Here is a 20,065-nt window from a genome sequence, read left to right as displayed (position 1 = left end):
TGCACATAAAGGTGTTGCTGATCATTTTACTAATGTCTTTTAGCTGGCTTGGGACTGACTCACAAACTCACTCACAAATGCCACCTACAGAAAAGGAGAGTAATAGCAGCAACAGTTATGACCCACTGATGCGGTTGATGTTAAAGGTGACATTTTTTCATCTGTCAGTTTCTTGAGGTATTACATCGTTCACGTATATTAAAATATAAAACACACTCACGAAAAAACAGTCAGCAGCTGTAACCTTCACTGTCTGAAGGTGGCACAAGTGTCCAAACTGCAGCCGCTATTACTTTCATTGCCTGCAAATGCTGCATGTCAACTGCTGAGTTAAGTTACTGTTTATTCACATTGTCATATATGTGAGGTATTTGTATACAGGTGGTCATTTTTTCGCTGGTAAATACAATATATGAAGCGAGTTAGACTATGACTAACTATAAAAAGTCACTGCAGGATTTAAAGACTGCATGCCAGACGTAAAGTTCAGTGTTTGTTCTTAGCAGAAATGTTGCACTCAGTTTGAGTAACATGACCTGATGGCCTCAAAGTGTGAAAAGATCACCAAACCTCTAAATCTCTGCTGAAATATATCATAATTTTAAACACTGAGTTTGAAACCAGCAATCTAAACATGTGTCTAAAAGCCTCATATACCAAACACTACTGCTTAAAGCACAAACCAAATATGACAGCATTCACAGTGCATATTACAGACTGACTAACAGAAAACGCAAGAGAAATTAACAATGAGAAAACAGATGTGCACAGATGTGCTGTTAAGATAACACAAAATTTCCTGCTCACAGTGGCATGATGGAAATGAAGCTTCCTGTCACCAGGGTATGTTCAATGTAGATTCTGGCTGTGATATCACTATTGCGCACTTAGCCTGAAGCCAGATGCGAGGTATAAGGTGTGGCTAACAAATCAAGACACTGTGCTGACAAAAGTAGACAACATTTCTCTCATAGCATTCGATACAAAGTAAAACATAAACTTCTGTGTGAATATCTGCCAAATTGGACAACACTGTATGGTGTGTGGTTGAAACACCTAACTCCTGGATATGGCAGGGCTCTGTGGTCTCAAGATCCTGCTGCTCTGGATCGAGATCATCAGTTTAGCCAACTGTAAGTAACCATCTTCAGTGTCTTCATTTGTCCCTTATTCTCTGTTCTATTTCTATGTATCAGTTTTTCGGATTGTAGCGAATGGTTGGTAAGCAAGTGACTGTCTATAGGAGGAGAGGAGAAGACGTTTTTGTGCATCTGGCAATCTATATTTTTAAACACTGAAAATGTAATAACATTATTTTAGGTCAGTATAGATTTTAGTTCAATATTCCTTTGCTTGAGATCTAACAGTTAGAATTACTTTTATCTGAGCAAACCACTTCTCCACAATAAAGTTTTTAAAACAAGGAGTAAGACACTATTATCACAATTAAAATCTTTAAACTGGCAAATTGAGATCCATTTTTGAATTAGAAAGAATATATTTAGGATAAAAAAAAAAATACATTGTAATTTTTTTTTTTTTGCATGAGATGTTTAGTATAATAGCTCCAGTCTGCATTAAAAAAATATTTTAGTCATTACTAAGGTGGCACAAGTGTCCAAACTGCAGCCGCTATTACTTTCATTGCCTGTAAATGCAGCACATCACCATGTCAACTGCTGAGTTAAGTTACTGTTTAGATCAAAGTCTGAATTTCTTAAGTTAATGTACTAACAACATTTGTACAAGTTCAGGGGCTCGTCCAGATGTAGCACACCCAGTCAATGCTTGATGTCCCTATCGTGTAATCTACTGACTGTCAAATGTTTAATGATGTATTCAGGAAATCCACACCAATTTGTATAGTCAAAAAATATCATGTCACATTGTCATATATGTGAGGTATTTGTATACAGGTGGTCATTTTTCGCTGGTAAATACAATATATGAAGCGAGTTAGACTATGACTAACTATAAAAAGCCACTGCAGGATTTAAAGACTGCATGCCAGACGTAAAGTTCAGTGTTTGTTCTTAGCAGAAAAGTTGCACTCAGTTTGAGTAACATGACCTGATGGCCTTAAATTAACAGACTGACTAACAGAAAACGTAAGAGAAATTAACAATGAGAAAACAGATGTGAGGTTTAGATAACAAAAGATTTCCTGTGGCATGATGGAAACAAAGCTTCCTGTCACCAGAGTAAGTTAAAGGTAGATTCTGGCTGTGAATATCACTCCTGCTCACTTAACATGAAGCCAGATGCGAGGCATAAAGTGTGGCCAACAAGTCAAGACACTCTGATGACAAAAGTAGACAACATTTCTCTTGTAGCATTCAATATAAAATAAAACATATAACTTCTTTTTGGAGTGTGAATATTGGGGTCATGAGTTTGGCTGACTGTGAGTAAAAATATTAAATGGTTATCTTTATGAGGGGAGTGTGGAAATGAAAATATGTTTTAATAGCAGTAACAGTTTTTCTGATAGCAGCAAGTGGTTGGTAAGTGACTGTTTATATGAGGAGAGGGGAAAGACTTTTAATGCATTTAACATCGCTAATTTAATTTTAAATATTGAAAATATAATTAGAGTTTTAAATTCAGCATTTCTTTGTTTGAGATCCAACAGTTGAAATGACTTTTATCTGAACAAACCACTTCTCTATGATACAGTTAATTTACCGATCCTTTTTAAAATTTTTTACAGTGTTTTGGTTCCAACATGAACTATTAGAAATTAAACTTAATATAGCACAGTCATTAATTCTTCTATATATGAGATGAGATGTTTTAAAATAAAAAAGAAAAAACAATACATAATTAAAAAGAGGATACACTTTAAAACACAGTACTTTACATTTTTACAGGATAAAATTAATGTAACAGAGGGATGCAGAATTTAATAAAATTAGGTAAGCCATAAGATTATATGATCATATGATTTGAGAGGTGTTTTTAAAAAAAAAAAAAAATGCTTAGAAACAAAAACACTTAATTTGACATGACTGAAAAGAAGTAGAGAAAAGAAGTAACAAAAACTTCTTTGTAACAAAAATAACATTCATGTAACCTACGTAGTTTGCTGAGCAGCACTTGTGCTAGCGAATCATGCTACATAACACAATAGATCTTTTTCACAACCGATGTTGTATATACATATTATCTTAATAGAAATGTTGGTGTTACTGACATGCAAGTGTGCATGAAGCATTTGCAAATATTGCACAGCAGAGAAATATTGTCAGCCTACATTTGGCAGCAGAGGTGAGGGTCTAGAGATGTACTAGGAAATGAGATAAGGGAACTCTTTTGTTAAATTTGATTGTCACATTGATTTCCTTTCAGCATATATCTGCACATCAAAACTGAAGCTGTTGTTAATGTCCTGGTCTAAATGACACAGGTTGGACTAGAACAGCAGGTCTGAAGCTGTTGGCACTGTAGTTCTGCTTCTGCATGATACTGTGTCCAGTTTCAGCTACTCCTCATAAATAACAAAGTGTATATCGTGTTGTTGTTAATGTACATTTACTGTAAAGATTGTGTATTTACGGTACAATTTAGATAAGTGGCTTTTGCGGATGTAGCAGCTATTTTTTTCATGAATGAGGAACACACTCAGTCAATCCATTGTCATTCCTTATAGCCTGTAATCTGCTGCCTGTCAAATGTTTAATGATGCATTCAGGTGATCCCCATCCATTTGAAGTCAAGAAATATCATGTGACCATGTCATATGTGTATTTGTATTCAGAAAGAAAGAAGAAAAAGAAAAGAAAAAACAATGAAAAAGAATACCACACTGAAATGTCTCTGTGTCTGTTAAAACACTGTCAAACACTGACCAGCTGTGCATACAGCATGTGTTTAAAGCCTCATATGCTAAACACTACTACTGAAGATGTCGATACAAAATGCTTCATCATAAGGCCAAAACATGAGGATCAGACTGTCATATTTTCACATGGCGCCTTCCTCTCATTGCTGTTGGTCTTAACACTTAAAAAAATCTGATGTGAGAAGTAGCCTGAGTGCATCACTTCCTATTATTAGAAGTAAAGTTCTACTCATTTAAATGTCCTTATTAGTCTATTAAATGTTCTAAAAAGAGGAAATACGGTTTCTTTTTTTTTTCTTCTGTGGCATTTGAATATCTGCTATTGGTTCCTGCAAACATACATATGCACCCTAACTCCCGTGTAGTTAGGTAGTTAATTAGTTAGACTTTATTTTCCCTGGGGGGGAAACACATTTTCACATCGCCGTACATCACAGGGACAATCAGCTATATGGCAGGTCTCTGTAATGTCAGGATCCTGCTGCTCTGGTTGGGATCATCAGTTTGGTTAACTGTAAGTAATCTTTTATTGTTTCATTTATTATAAAATCAGACCTGCTGAGGAATGAGGTACAGGTTCAGTAATAATTTGGTGCTTTTGTAAGTTGTAAAAGTATATGTCTGATATGACTTGTATACATTAATATACATTATTATGTACATTGTTTTTCACTTTAGAAGATATTCCAGCTTTTCCATTTTTTCCATTTTCATTTTTTCCATAAATAAACTTGGCTAAAACTTAGCTTTTTATAAACCTTGATGAAATAGCCTTACAAAATATTTATTTTAAATCAAAGTCAATACCTTGATATATGCCATTATATTTATGCAGACAATACATGTGTGTCTTTTAATCAGCATTTATTTATGACAAAACAGAATTTAAAATAAAACTGCAGAGGCAATTTAATCAGAATAAATCAGGCCCTCTTGGAAGGCAGAATTTGAAAGATGAAGGTTTAATGGGAATTTCAGAATTGGCTTCATTAAAACTTCATAAATAGCTAATTTCTTTTTTTTTTTTTAATGAAAGAAAAATAAAATTCCATAGAATTTTCCTTGTTTCAACCCTGTCTCTTAGAAATGACCTTTCTATACAACTAAACTGCAACAGCAAACATGTTTTGTAGGCAATGTAATTGAATACATGTTGAGTGAATAAAGCGCTACATTTACTGACAGCAGCCGAGTTGAAGTGGTTGGGGTGGATGGTGGGCACACAAAGACCCACGAGTGCTCAGTAGTTATTACTACATTATCGACAGGTGTCGCAGCTCATGAACTCCAATTGCAAGATAGTCTGTAGTTTCACCTGATGTCTTAGAGTGGATGGGAATGATTGAAACTGGGATATAGTGAAGTGTGATTTTAAATAAATGTGGGCCACGGCTGTAAGGAGGAGGAGGGGTGATGGTCCCTTCCCTACTTCTGGCATCTTTGCTCAAACCACACCCATCTTTGAACACAGCTTTCTTTTCAATCTCAACTACACACTTGTAACGTTTCATGACTGTATCTTACACAGTTGTGCTATAGCGGTGACAAAATCCATCCACAGATAAACACACAACACCCGCAAAAGTACTTAAACCTCCTCTGTCCTGTCCTACCAGTCCTGTTATTGCAGCTGGTAGTAAAGATGAGTGTTGAGAAGTAATATGGTGCCTACTACATTTCATACAAAATGTGTTTGCTGTTGCAGTTTGGTTTTATAGAAATGTAATTTTTTAGGAGACTCTGTTACCCAATGAGGAGAGAAAATGTCCATGGTCAAAGTCCATTTATGAGCCATGATCTGTCCAAACTGAAACCAGTTTAATAAGTATTGGGTGGTTCTAAGTTTTAGTGCAAGGCAGGAAATAGTGGTTTGCCTTCTGAAATAGCAAGTGGCTCTGTCACATTGTCATAGCAACCAGGTTGTACAGTCACACACAGACAACATAAGATGAAAATGTTCGCTTTTCCTCTTTTATTGGCCAGATGAAAGTGGATGCTTTTTTTAAAAAATTCACTGTTTGGGGGGCAAATGACATGAACAAACACACACACACACCCAATGAAAAAAAAAAAATCTTTGATACAAGGATTTAATGATTAACAATTTTTTTCCCTTTTGTAATTCCAGGTCAAGACAGTAGTGGTGAGTGGCAATACATAAGTCTCCTAATATATAACATTTGATTATTACTGTCATGATTAAAACAAAAATATATATATATATGTATGTAATAATATTTAACACATAGCATTTATGCATATTATGTTAGAAAAAGATTATTTGCTTGTTCACACAATGAAATGTATTATTTTTGTTTGTTTTCACTACTTTGTTTTTTCCCTGCACATTCATATACAGTAGACACTATTATTACCAAAAATGATTAACATCACATTTTTTCTCTTTTGAAATTCCAGGTGAAACTGGAAATGGAAATGGACCAGGTGAGTGGAAATACATAAGTTATGAAATGCATTTAATGTTTAATTCTGTTAATCATCCTCAAATCATGGGTTATTTTTGCTTGTTTTCACTTGTTTGTTTTTTCCCCTGCATATTAATATACAGTATACACTATTATAACAAAAAATAAACAAAAAAGAGCTGCAGTGCAATGGTAACCCTAACCCCCCCAGTACATAAGTTACCTAATATATAACAGTTAATTATTACTACAGTGAATAAAATGTTTAATTCTAATCATGTCATAAGCTCTGCTATAACTTGTGCCATAACTTCACCTCAGCCTACCATTACCTCATATTCTTCATATTGTCTCATTACTTCTGAGCCACAGCAGCAAGGAGTGATAGAAATATATATTCTCACTCGTTCGTTTGACATCAGACTCTGTTTCAGTCCAGACTGTTAGGGTTTTCAATGAGTCACATTTTGCAGAGTTAGTGTGGTATGGAAGTAACTTTTCACAGTTTATTTCTGTGAGAGAGCTGTAGAGACTTGTTGAGATCAGACTCGTCTTTCAGTGTTCAGGCTGAGACTTCATCAATTCTGCTTTGATAGCAATTAGTTTATATGTTTTTTTTATTATTAAGTCAATGATTAGTTTATATATTGACTCAAATTTACTCTGTGAAGAAACTAAGCCAGGTAAGCCACTGGAACAATGTTATTCCATCATACTCCTGTTAAGGTTGGACTGTTTTGTCAGAAATATTATGATAATATTTGAACTCACAACTACTGCCCACCGTTTTATTTTCCATCAGCTGTTGAGTCCTACTGAGCACCCACAGCTGGACAATGTCTGACTTCATCTGAGTATTTGCACAAAAGTGTAGTAGATGTAAATGAGGAGGAGGACAGATAAATAGCAGCACCATGTTTGTAACAAGAGGAAGTAGGATTTATGTAGCCGACACATATCACCTTTAATATTGTAGGAACTAGTATTGTGATATTGTGTTTGTCCTAATTTTTTTTTCTTGGAATGCAGAAAATTCAAACCCCTCACCTCCACACACCACAGCAGTTTCCACTTCACCTTCGCTTTCCACTGTGTCTGTCATCTCCTCACCTGCAAGCACGGCAGCAAAATCTACTTCACCCTCAGTACCCATTGTATCTATCACCCCCTCACCTCCACACACCACGGCAGCAGCTCCTGCCATGTCTTCAGACACTCCAACTGCTGCCGCCCAACCTCCACTCATCTCGTCAGCCCCCACCTCAGTCTCCACAAATCAGACAAACAATTCAACTACCATGTCTGGTAATGTATTCAGCCTCAGTTTACAGTTTCATGAGTCATGTTAGTTAAATGGTAGTTAAGCATCATATCAGGTAAGACTGTTGGCAGTGAAGTATTTCTACCTGAAGGTGACCTCCAGCATGCTCTCCATCCTGCAGCCACTCCTACCACACACCCAAACAAAACCAACATCCAAACAGACTCTGACAACAAGACCTCACCTGCAGTCACCCAGCTCAACACCACAGTGACTCCTACCACCCAAGGTTGGAATTTTCTCATTCATTATACAGGACTGTGATAAGATTGTCTTATTCATATGAGTATAGACAATGGACAAAAACAGTAGCTCTGCAGAGTTAAGTTATGGAGTGCAGGTACTGGCTGTATATTCAAGGTGCTTTGGAAATTAAATTACTCATGTTGCATAATTATATATTAATGTTTTGTTTTACTCTTTTCTGATTTCCTTTAAATTCATCCTCCAGCTCCTCCAACCACTCCAGCTCCACCTCCACAGTGTGAGTATGAGTTTAAAAGATAATCCATTGTGCAGTTTGTTTTCAAACACTTGTTGTAATTATACTGCCATTCAGCGTCTGAGTTTCTCTTTTACTTTACAATGAATGTAATCAAAGTATATTTTCACAGTGAGTGTAGAGAATGTTTTTTATGGATCCTGTTCAGCATCAACATGAACAAACTCTCTGAGGTTATAAAATGTCACCAGGTGGTTCATCTCACCTAGAGATTTTTTTCTGTTGGTTTTGTGTGCAGGTTCTTACACTGTAACACCCATCAAGTTTGGCTTCCAGATTAACATTACAAGCTCTACCACTGGTAACTACAACATAACCATTAATGAAGAAGGCCGACCAGATACTGAAAACAAATCCATGGTTCAGCACTCCAGTCAAAACTCATCACATGAAATCAAACACCTGAAACCCTGTACTGAATACGAGCACTCTGTGACATTCATTGATACTAGTGCTGGCAGAGAAAACATCCACTGTAACAGCACTGAAAAGGATAATAAAACAACAACAATTGAAATGAGTGAGTAAAATTAATTCACATTGTTGGAATGCATCTTGCTTTTTTCATCTAAGAAATGAGACTGTCTGTAAACAGGGAGACATTTCTGCATCACTTGTGTATTTCAGGTAAAGACGACATTAAAGATGCCACCAGCTGCATCCCTGGATATGTTTGTTACCAAACTGATTGGAACATCACCTCTTTACAATCAACACCAAATAAGATTCAAGATGAGCGATGTGGCAGTAAAACACTCTGTGTCAAACTTGGTTACAATGACATTTGCACAGATTTTACTACAACTATCACATCAGAAACCTGTGGAAACTCTTCCTTTAACTTCACCAAAAACATCTCTATAGGTATGTATGAAAGGTCTGCCTTTATTTTGAAATTTATGTGCTTTAGACCAGTTTTACATTTTATGTCTGTTCTTTTGTTCATTTTTCTACAGATTTCTTGAATGTAAGTGAAATAAATCAGACTGCTCCCACTGAACTTCCTGCAAAAATAAACACAACATTACCTCCAAACTGTAAAAGCCTCTCCATTGATTACAGCTGTCGGGGTAAGTGGAAAGACTTGAAGTAGACACACTCTGTCTGACAGCTACATTATAAATGGATTTACATGGAAATAAGTAGAGATTTGCCAATTTCCAATTTTACTTAAAACTGAAGCAATCTGAGTTGACTGTGAACGGAAGGTATTACTTTGTGCTCTCTGTGAATCAGTTGTAAATAGAAGATTTTTTTCTGTCTTTCTGAATGAGTCCGAAATTGAATCTGATCAAAAATCCAAAAGAAAACTTCTCTTAGGCACTGAGATGTAAATACCTGTCATCCTTCTGTCTCCTCAGAACGTGGCAGAGTCAATGAGTCTAAGAAACTGTCTGAGCTGGAACCTTTCACAGACTACAACTGTACTGGTCAGATCAAGGACAACGATGGCACCGTAAAAAAAACCACAGCTCCTGTTCACATCTACATTAAATGTGGTATGTTGATGTTCACTTCACCTCAATGCAATGAAAGATTTTATCCTCAGATACTGTGGAGTAAATTAATGTATAGTACCAGTACTCAGTTGTGTTAAACATGTCTGATGTGTTTGTGAACAGATTTTGATATCAACACAAAGAAAAGCTCAACCAATACATCCATTGAGTTGAGTTCGACCACAACCAGTAAGAACTGTCAACAGGTCCCTCAAAACCTTTTATACAACTGCAGTTGTAGCCGTCATCCCCCTGGTTACAAGAGTAAGTAAAATTCTAATTGTTTTATTCTTTTACAGAATTTAATCTTTGGTGGAAGTTGTTGGAGATCGTTTTACTAGTCAGTTTACCTGAATAGTGAAATGTACTGTGGACATTTGAGTCATTCATGGACCCACACTGCTCCATGCTAACACAACACAGTGGATGTAAAGAAGCTGAGATGATACTGTATATCAAATCACAGTCTGGTGAAAGAGATTCACAAAATCAACATGGAATATGAAACCGAAATAACACTTTAAGTAACTCAGATCATCATCAAAAATCAATATCAACTTCAGTTTTCATGTTAATTTTCCCACTCTGCTTTCCTACCATCACATAATGTTTACAATAGTTTCAGCTTGCTGGGTTCAAAGCTGGTGATCTATCAGTGACACATGGATATGTAATGGCTAACAGTTTGTGAAACTTTGCTACAGTTACAGCTAACAACCATCCACCAGGAGGAACATGTCATGTTACTGGACTACAACCATACACTAATTACACCTGTGAAGTCCAACCCATCTATAACAACAAGAGAGTTCCCGAATCAAAATCATATTCAGTTACAGAGAAAACTAAGAGTGGAAGTAAGTAACCAACAGACTCTGTAATCTGAATCTATATGACAAAAAAAATGATTCTGACTCTTTTCACTAATTGTATGTTCTGCACATACATGTTAAATATCAAGTTATATTGATATTTATAGTTATACTATGTTAAAATAAGTATCTTTATGAAACACTTTCTTAAGGTCAAACAGAGTTAAAAGTGTTTCATTAAAACACTGAGACCATGTGACATATATATATATACGTGTACAATGACTCTTAAAGGTCTTGTACAAGAAATGTGGTCACTAAATGAAAATTTGAGTTTGGAGCTTCAACACAAAATTCAAAGTAATTAATTACTTTGTTACTAAGCTAATTATAGTAATTATAATTATAAAAGCATTATTTTCTATTCTCTGTTATTTCAAATACATATACGTTATATAAAGGATATAACTTGTGAGATTTTTTATCCTGTCTGTCTAAATGACACTGAATAATGATAATCAGAGCACATCATTCCCTGATGGTAATACCAATATACTTAATGTAAAAGGAAATGTATCCATCACACACTCCAAACCATTGCAATAATGATTAGTTAGTGAAGTAGGGGCCATGTTCACAACATGTAACAGGAATACACAGAAATTATAGACTTTAAATTCCAACATCAGTGTTATTCTCTGTGACTCTGTAGAAATCTACCATCAGTCAGTCCTGACCTGTTTATTTATCACTGTAGAATACAAAGGCTAGAGTTTGGAGCCAGAGTAATTATTGACATTATTAGTGAAAAATCTCAGTTTGTACCTTGATAATTAAAAAAAACATTGAAGTTGATTAATCAAATCAACAATCACATTAAAGGATGAATTGGTAAAAGGTGAAACAAAAATAATTACACATCATCAAACTTACCAATGACAATAATGTTGTTAATAATTGTTAAAACTGCTAAAGAAAATTGAAATATTGTACAGTACAGTACTGTATCTTTATTTTCTTTACTTTCTTACAGTACCAGATCCTGTTACTAACCTGAAGGTGACAGTTCCAGAGCATAATGTGATTCATGTAAAATGTGATCATTCTAAAAACTCTAAAGGACCTGAAAATAAATGCAGAGTGCGACTTATTACTGGTGGAGTCATTGTGGATAAGACTGACACACCAAATTCTAACCTTGAATTCAGAGATCTGAGCTACTCTACGACCTACACAGTGAAGGTTTGTGTAATTCTACTTTTTAGTTTCACAAGAATATTCCAGATTCATTCCTCTTGTTTCTTCAAATGCTGTAATAACTGATAAAGGGGTTTTCTGTCTTTACAGGTGACTGTTTTTAATGGAGACTTTGAGAGTGAGCCCAAGACAGACACAGTTCACACTCAGTGTATGTGTTGTTTTAATTAATGCTACAAATCATATCATGTTGTTCAGTGAAATCATTTGACACAATTTGTTCTGACATACTGTTCATGCATCCATTTCTATACACTGTGTCTTTAACATAAATGCCACACCTTTGATATTATTTTCTCATCATTTTACATCATTTTATAGATAATGACAAAGCTGTCATCGGGTTTTTCATCTTCCTCATCATCCTCATCATATCTGTTGTGGTGGCTGTGGTCGTCTACAAGCTGTACATTAAGAAGCGCAAAGAGTCCAGAAAGTAAACATCATTTTTGTTTCTAACCTGCATAACTTTGACTGTCACACTGTGACAACTATTTTTTTTCATTAATTACTTTATTGATAAAACAGTATGTCGTGCCTAATGTTGGCCTAAAAGTTAGCTGTTGCTGTTTTGGAGCTGTATTACCAGCATTGTTCTCCTCTTCAATGGGCCTCACTACCAGTGTTGTGAAGCTGTGCTTAGCTCACAGTAATGTTATTTGCAGCTGACAGACACACAATGTGTATTTCACTGTGATATTCTTTTCCTTCACACACAATTTTTTTAAAAAAGGGAATATTTTTTGACAATGTAAACTTTCTGCTATCTTGCTAGCTGAGCTACACATGAGCACTGACACACTGTGGGATGGGATACCTTCCACTAGTACGCTGGTTCCACTAGTATGCTAAGTGGTAGGAAAGAAACAGACTGCACATACATTTTCACTTTGGTTTTGTTGTAACAGTAATGGATTGATTATTTGAAAATGTAACTGATGATTGCCTGAATTTTACTAATTTTAACAAAAAAGTAATCATGGTACTCAAATGGTGTAATTCGTAGCATGTTACCCCCAACACTGGTCACACATGAGTTTTAATTTATACCAGACAGGTACTGTTGCTGATGAACTCCACTATCTAAGCAATGAAATGTGTTCATTGTTCTATTAGTTACAGCTTATATTTTATATAATTCTTTAAAGCCACTTTTCACTATTTTCTCCACAGTGGTGTGAATGAAGGTGTGACGCTTGAATCAACAGCAAGTGAGTAGACTTTAGGTTTCCTGTCTCTCCTACAGTTGTCTTTGACTAGGTAACAAACAACAGTTACATTTAGCAGCTACAAATGTTTTAGTTGCAAAGTTATTAGATCATTTGTCATTGATCAGGAATACTATATTGGGATATTACAAAATTTCCAAGACCTGTAACAAGATTTGGAAAAAGGGAAAAAGAGAAATTGATAGACAAACACTAATTTGCGACACTTCCTGTTTGTTTGTTGTCATAGTTTATATGAATGTACCACCTCGTGAATGGCATCATAAAGAAACTCACTGATGAGGAAGAGTCTAATGGAGCTGCAAACCAAATCAACATTTCTTCTTTACCCTGCTTAGTTATTAGAATGTCCAGTGTGTAATCAGTCTGTCTTCAGTTTTATAGTTTATATAAAACTTTGAATTAACCACTTGTTATTAGCGAAAATCTCTAATACTGTGTTTGGTTTAACCAATTAAACTTTTTGGTATTTTTTTCACTTTGTTGCATGTAAGGGTTTTAACATACTTTTTATTGCTTAAATTGCAACATATATATTTTATCACTTTAGATTGCAACAGTCTTTTTCTTATGTATGTTTTCAACCACTTTGAGAGCCTGCTAAATAAAGTTACACCAACTAAATCCAAACCACATACAAATGCCTTTCTGATCATTTCACTAATGTCTTTTAGCTGCCAAACCATCAACTACTCACAAGTGAAAAGTGTCACTTTGGCAAAAAACAAAAGAAAAAACTGTAGAACAGATTTATAAACATTAGTGGTGCTATACAAATATTTTTTGGATGTGAAACAATATTTTAAACTGTCTTGGGATTCACTCACAAACTCACTCACAAACACCACCTATAGAAAAGGAAAGTAATAGCAGCAACAGTTACAACCCACTGATAATATTGAAGGTGATGTTTTTTTCTTAACACAGTGTTGACTTTGTTCTCTAGAAAACAGTTATCCCAAATAAAAAAACACACCCACAAAAAACAGCAGCTCATTAGCTGTAACCTTCACTGTTAAGTGTCCAAACTGGAGCCACTATGACTTTTCTTGCCTGCAGATGGCGAACATCGCCATGTTAAGTTAGAGTTTAGAACCTCTGAATTAAGAACACACTCAGTTTATCCTTTGTTATTACTAATATCCTGTAATTCACTGGCTGCCAAATGTTTAATGGTGCATTCAAGTGATCCTCATCCATTTGTAAAGTCAATACCGTATACAGTGGTAAATACAGTATATCATGTGAATTGGACTATAACTAACTATAAAGACTGCAAAATTTAAAGAATGAAAGCCAGCCAGTCCAGTGTTCTTAGCCTCATATACCAAACACTACTGCTTACAACATAATCCAAATATGACAGCATACACAGTACATATTAAGAGACTGACTAATAGAAAAAAACTAGAGAAATAAATGATGAGAAAACATATGTGAGGTTTAGGTAACACAAGATTTCCTGTTTGCAGCGGCATGATGGAAATGAAGCTTCCTGTCAGCAAGTTCAAGGTTGATTTTGGATGTGATATCCCTCCTGCTCACTTATCTTAAAACCAGATTTGAGGTATAAGGTGAGAACAAGTCAAGACACTGTGCCACCAAAATTAGACAACATTTCTTTCTTAGTGTTCAATATAAAATAAAACATACAACTGTTGCCCATTTATCACAGGGCTGACATGTAGAAACAAATCACCATTCACACTCATATTCACACCTACAGGCAATTTAGAGTCACTAAGTAACCTAACCTACATGTCTTGGACCAAGGGAGTACCCGGAGAGAACCCATAGAGTTCTCTCTCTGTAAATGCAGGAAACTCAAGAGAAATAAACAATGAAAAAACAAATGTGAGGTTTAGATAACACAAAATTTCCTGTAGCATGATGGAAATGAAGCTTCCTGTCACCAAAGCAAGTTTAAAGTATAATCTGGCTGTGATATCACTACTGCACACTTAGCTTGAAGCCAGATGCGAGGTATAAGGTATGGCCAACAAGTCAAGACACTGTGCTGACAAAAGTAGACAACATTTCTCTCTTAGCATTCGATACAAAGTAAAACATACAACTTCTGTGTGAATATCTGCCAAATTGGACAACACTGTATGGTGTGTGTGTCCAAAAACACCCTGGATATGGCAGGGCTCTGTGGTCTCCAGATCCTGCTGCTCTGGGTCGAGATCATCAGTTTAGCTGACTGTAAGTAACCGTCTTCAGTTGTCCCTTATTCTATGTTCTATTTCTATCAGTTTTTCGGATTGTAGCGAATGGTTGGTAAGCAAGTGACTGTTTCTAGGAGGAGAGGAAAAGACTTTTTTGTGCTTCTGACAATCTATATTTTTGAATACCAAAAATGTAATAACATTATTTTAGGTCAGTATAGTTTTTAGTTCAATATTCCTTTGCTTGAGATCTAACAGTTAGAATTACTTTTATCTGAGCAAACCACTTCTCCACAATAAAGTTTTTAAAACAAGGAGTAAACCATTTTCACAATTTAAAAAAAACCTTTCCCAAAACTTTAAACCGGCAAATTGAGATCCATTTTGTAAATTAGAAATAATATATTTGGGATTTTTTTTAAAAATACACTGTAATAATTGTGTGCGTGTGTGTGTGTTTTTTTTTTGCCAACACAAGATGTTTAATATAATAGCTCCAGTCTGCACAGGGGTACACCCTGTACAGATCGCTGTCACACACACAAAACAGATGCCCTGACTGACTTGCCAAAACTACAGTTTACTAACATGAAATCTGTGGAGTGGTTAAAAAATTCCCTTTCTATGAAGTCATGCTAAGTGTTTGTGAACTTAAAAAAATAAAACACAAACATTTGATTTGACATGAATGAAGGGAAGATTGTAGAGATGTAGCAACAATTTCTTTGTACCAAAAAGAACAGTATTCATAGAGAGTGCCAGAAAACACAAAATGCCTCATGTAGCATACTTAATGTTACGTATTTTCTCATTCAGTCAGATAATTTGTTAATATGTAGGATTATGCTTGCACTGTGGCAGGGACAGCGTTATACAGTTTGTCTGTTCCATGTGTGCTAAAGCTAACGTTCATATTTTCCCTTGATTCAAATTTAGAAAAGATGAAAAACAGACCATAGATAGGGTGCTTATGTTAACGTACAGAGTTGGTAACAAGGTGATTTAAAGGTGACATGGAATGTGACAAATGGCTATATTTATTTTAGAAAAGTCCTATACTCTTCCATTTAGTACAAAAAATATATAATAATAATAATAATAATAATAATAGACAAATGTGTTGTGAGAACAGACAAGAGACTCGAGAAAAGACTTTATGTTATTAGCAGTAGTGTAAAAAGGTGCCTATAGTTTAAACCAATGTAAAATTGTTGAAAGTGTTGCTCTTAACAAAAGTTCAAACCACAGGTGAAGTTTAGGATGTGGTGAAAGGTCCCCGAAGCTGCAACCAATGATAAGATACACAACATATGCATTTTCAAATTCTGGCATTGGTTCTCACAGTCAGTAGAAACAGGAAATGATTTATATGTGAACAACTTCTTATGGTTCAAACTATGATGTTCTTTAAACCAAATAATTTGATTTTATATAGTATCAATTTACATTATTATTATGATTATTATCTATTACAAAATACTTAAGTTCAGATTGCTATTACAGCTGGGCAATGGAGTACAGGTAGGTAACAAAATATCAGCATGTTTTCACTGTCATCACATTATCTACATCATAATATAATAATAATCACACAAGTTTTTTGCACTGTCTTCTAATCTTCTGAAATTGTATTGCATTTTATACCTTAACCACTTCAACAGTGTAAGTACAGTTTATATATATATATATATATATATATATATATATATATATATATATATATATATATATATATATATATATGTATATTTATATATATATACCACTCACACGTTTATTTGTATTGGTTTATAATACTAATGCAACTCTTTATTTTGTTTTAATGTTTAGGATCTGTGTCATGTCTGAGGGTATAACATCAGTCAAACACTTGTAATGATTACTGTAGTTTCTCGTAGGTTTATTAATTAATATAGTGAATATACAGAAAGTCTGGATCTAGTCCTGTTTTTTTTTTCATTCTAATTATTTTGTTTGCAGGTTCTTACACTGTAACACCCATCAAGTTTGGCTTCCAGATTAACATTACAAGCTCTACCACTGGTGACTACACCATAAACAATAATGAAGAAGGCCGACCAGACACTGGAAGAAAATCCATGGTTCAGCACTCCAGTCAAAGCTCATCACATGAAATCAAACACCTGAAGCCCTGTACTGAATATGAGCACTCTGTGACATTTCTTGATAGTGCTGGCAACCTCTGCTAAAGCAGTGAACATAAAACCAGGACAATTGAAATGAGTGAGTAAAATGTGTCTTGCTTTCTTTTGATCTATGAAATGTGTGTAAAACAGGAATCATTTGTGCATCACTTGTGTATTTCAGGTGAAGATGACATTGAAGATGCCACCAGCTGCATCCCTGCATATGTTTGTTACCGAACTGATTGGGACATCACCTCTTTACAATCAACACCAAATAAGATTCAAGATGAGCGATGTGGCAGTAAAACACTCTGTGTCAAACCTGGTTACAATGACATTTGCTCTGATTTTACTACAACTATCACATCAGAAACCTGTGTGAGCTCTTCCTTTAGCTTCACCAAAAGCATCTCTATTGGTATGTATGAAAAAGGGTCTGCCTTTATTTTTTGAAATGCATGTGCTTTTCATCATATTTAATGTCTGTTATCTTTTTCCCCACAGATTTCTTGAATCCAAGTGAAATAAATCAGACTGTTCCCAATAAAGTTCCTGTTGAAATAAACACAAAATTACCTCCAAACTGTAAAAGCCTCTCCATTGATTACAACTGTTGGGGTAAGTGGAAAGACTTGAAGTTGACACACTCTGTTTGTGTGTTATCAGCGGATTTATATACATACAGTCAAGTCAGTGGTTATCTGCAGTTTCCACCACTGGGCACTTAACCCAATGAAGATGTACAGTAGAAAGTACAGTAGGTTTTTAGATTTATATTTGATGGGACACAAATATATATTGTACATCAAACTGAAGCAAGCTAAAGAAATGTTGAAGAAATGCTGTCATCTTTCTGTCTCCTCAGAACATGGCAGAGTCCGTGAGTCTAAGACTTTGTCTGAGCTGGAACCTTTCACAGACTACAGCTGTACTGGTGAGATCAAGGACAACGATGGCATCATAAAAAAAAAAACCACAGCTCCTGTTCAGTTTAACATTCACTGTGGTATGTTCATGTTCACTTCACCTCAATGCAATGAAAGATTTTCTCCTCAGACACTGTGGAGTGAATTACTGTATAGTATTAGTACTCAAGTCTGATGTGTTCCAACAGATCTCACAATAATCAACACACAGAACAGCACCAATACATCCATTGAGTTAAGTTGGACCACAACCAGTCAGAAATGTAAAGATGTCCCTCGTCATCTTCAGAAGCTTTCATACAACTGCATCTGTAGTGATGTCTCCAATCAGAAACACAAGAGTAAGTAAAATTATTTAGACAAACTCCTAAACCTAATTGTTTTCTTCCTTTTACAGCAATTCACATTTGTTGGAAGTTGTTGGAAATACTTTTACAAGTCACTTTACCTAAATTCATCAGCTACCAGTGATACATGGAAAATATCCACTGATTCTTGTCAATGAATGGGTAATTTGACCAAAAAGAAAAAGAAAATCTGCTGTTGTATATTCCTGTATTTTTTTCTCTGTGTTCACTTGTGATTTGAGGAAACAAAACAAGCTAACAGTTTGTGAAATTTTGTTACAGGCACAGCTGAAAAACAACCATCAGGAGGAACATGTAATGTTACTGGACTGAAACCTTACACTGATTACACCTGTGAAGTCCAACCCATCTACAACAACAAGATAGTTGCCCAGTCAAATCCAGTGAAACAGAGACCTGAGATTGGAAGTAAGGAGGAAAAATGTGTGTGTGTGTGTGTGTGTGTGTGTGTGTGTGTGTGTGTGTGTGGGTGGGTGTATTACATATAATATTACTATAATATTATGATATATTATTATTTATATTATTTACTTTTACCAAGAGTAAGACTAAAGTGTGATTTCCTCATGATATCCTCACTTTCGTACAGTACCAGAAGATATTACAACAATGAGGCTGATGGTTCCAGAAGATAATGTAATTTCTGTAAGCTGTCCTCACATTAACAGCTTTAATGGACCTGAGTCAATGTATATAGCACAACTTCAGCTTGAGAGTAAGGAAACAAAGTGTATGTTTGAATTCAAAGATCTGAGCGACTCCACAACCTATACAGTGCAGGTTTGTATAATCCTACTTCTTTGTTTCACAAGAATATTACCACTGTCTCTGTCATACTTCTGTGTGTGCCAGAATAACTGATAAAGGGATGTTCTGTTTTTCTAGGTGACTGCTTTTAATGGACACTTTGCGAGCAAACCCAGGACACAACATGTAACCACTCGCTGTAGGTGCTGTTCAAATAAATACCACAATTAAGTCATTTTGACACAGTTCCATTTCTATTCATTATATCTTAAACATAAATGCCACCTCTCTGATGTTCTTCTTTTACAATCATCATTTTAAAAGACAGAAACAAAGGTTACATTCATCCTCTGGTCATCATCATCATCATCATCATCACTATCATCCTCATCACATCTGCATTCTTGGTCTACAAAATCTGCGTTCTATAGCGCAGAAAGTCCACAAAGTAAAGATAATATCTCACTCAATCTCCTGCATCAGTTTGACAGTCACATTGCCTCTGATTTGTTTTACTGTTGTTGTAATGAATTTTAATTTACAGAACAGGAACAGTTGTTGCAGTTGGACTCAATTACTTAATTAGATTGTTAGTTAAGTCAAGTTAAGCCATTATTTCCATCTTCAATAATATACATTGTGTAGCACACTGTATGTTATATTCAGTGTAAATTTTATTCCTCTTTAAAGTCATTCTTCATTATTTATTTTCTCTGCAGTGACGTGAATGAAGATGTGATGTTTCAATCAACAGCAAGTGAGTAGACTTTAAGTTTCCTGTTTTTTATTCAGGCATGTAACAAACAGCATTCCCATTCAGCA

At 35.2% G+C, this 20,065-nt stretch overlaps 2 protein-coding genes across 4 annotated transcripts; both read left to right on the top strand.

Moving 5' to 3' along the window:
- Window positions 1-938: 938 nt before the first annotated feature.
- LOC108879430 (receptor-type tyrosine-protein phosphatase C) lies at window positions 939-13,528 on the top strand. Of its 3 annotated transcripts, XM_018670695.2 has the most exons (17): window positions 939-1,133; window positions 5,970-5,984; window positions 6,260-6,286; window positions 7,297-7,572; window positions 7,710-7,817; window positions 8,040-8,072; window positions 8,329-8,610; window positions 8,718-8,954; window positions 9,047-9,160; window positions 9,452-9,589; window positions 9,713-9,853; window positions 10,294-10,446; window positions 11,435-11,643; window positions 11,749-11,809; window positions 11,980-12,094; window positions 12,832-12,869; window positions 13,117-13,528. In XM_018670695.2, the coding sequence occupies exons 1-17, from the start codon at window positions 1,070-1,072 to the stop codon at window positions 13,164-13,166; spliced, it is 2,061 nt and encodes a 686-aa protein (XP_018526211.1). In that variant the 5' UTR covers window positions 939-1,069; the 3' UTR covers window positions 13,167-13,528. The 3 variants fall into 3 exon arrangements, with proteins under 3 accessions (XP_018526211.1, XP_018526213.1, XP_050925182.1); XM_018670697.2 differs by lacking the exon at window positions 7,297-7,572 and having other exon boundaries at window positions 943-1,133; XM_051069225.1 differs by lacking the exons at window positions 7,297-7,572; window positions 7,710-7,817 and having other exon boundaries at window positions 944-1,133.
- Window positions 13,529-17,305: 3,777 nt separating this feature from the next.
- On the top strand, window positions 17,306-18,904 carry LOC108879431 (uncharacterized; the record flags this gene model as incomplete). Its single annotated transcript, XM_051069224.1, has 5 exons — window positions 17,306-17,620; window positions 17,707-17,820; window positions 18,068-18,208; window positions 18,317-18,469; window positions 18,758-18,904. Coding segments are annotated over exons 1-5 (838 nt in total), but the record flags the coding sequence as incomplete, so codon positions are not given.
- Between the last annotated feature and the right edge of the window lie 1,161 nt (window positions 18,905-20,065).

Source organism: Lates calcarifer, unplaced genomic scaffold, assembly GCF_001640805.2.
Source record: "Lates calcarifer isolate ASB-BC8 unplaced genomic scaffold, TLL_Latcal_v3 _unitig_657_quiver_2550, whole genome shotgun sequence".
NCBI classification, from domain to species: Eukaryota; Metazoa; Chordata; class Actinopteri; family Centropomidae; genus Lates; species Lates calcarifer.
This window is presented reverse-complemented; position numbering and strand designations above follow the sequence as displayed.

Coding starts and splice junctions, on each gene's coding strand:
- LOC108879430 (XM_018670695.2), top strand. CDS start 1,070: ATGGCAGGGCTCTGTGGTCTCAAGATCCTGCTGCTCTGGATCGAGATC. Junction 7,573..7,709: donor CAATTCAACTACCATGTCTG/GTAATGTATTCA, acceptor TCCATCCTGCAG/CCACTCCTACCACACACCCA. Junction 8,611..8,717: donor AACAACAACAATTGAAATGA/GTGAGTAAAATT, acceptor TGTGTATTTCAG/GTAAAGACGACATTAAAGAT.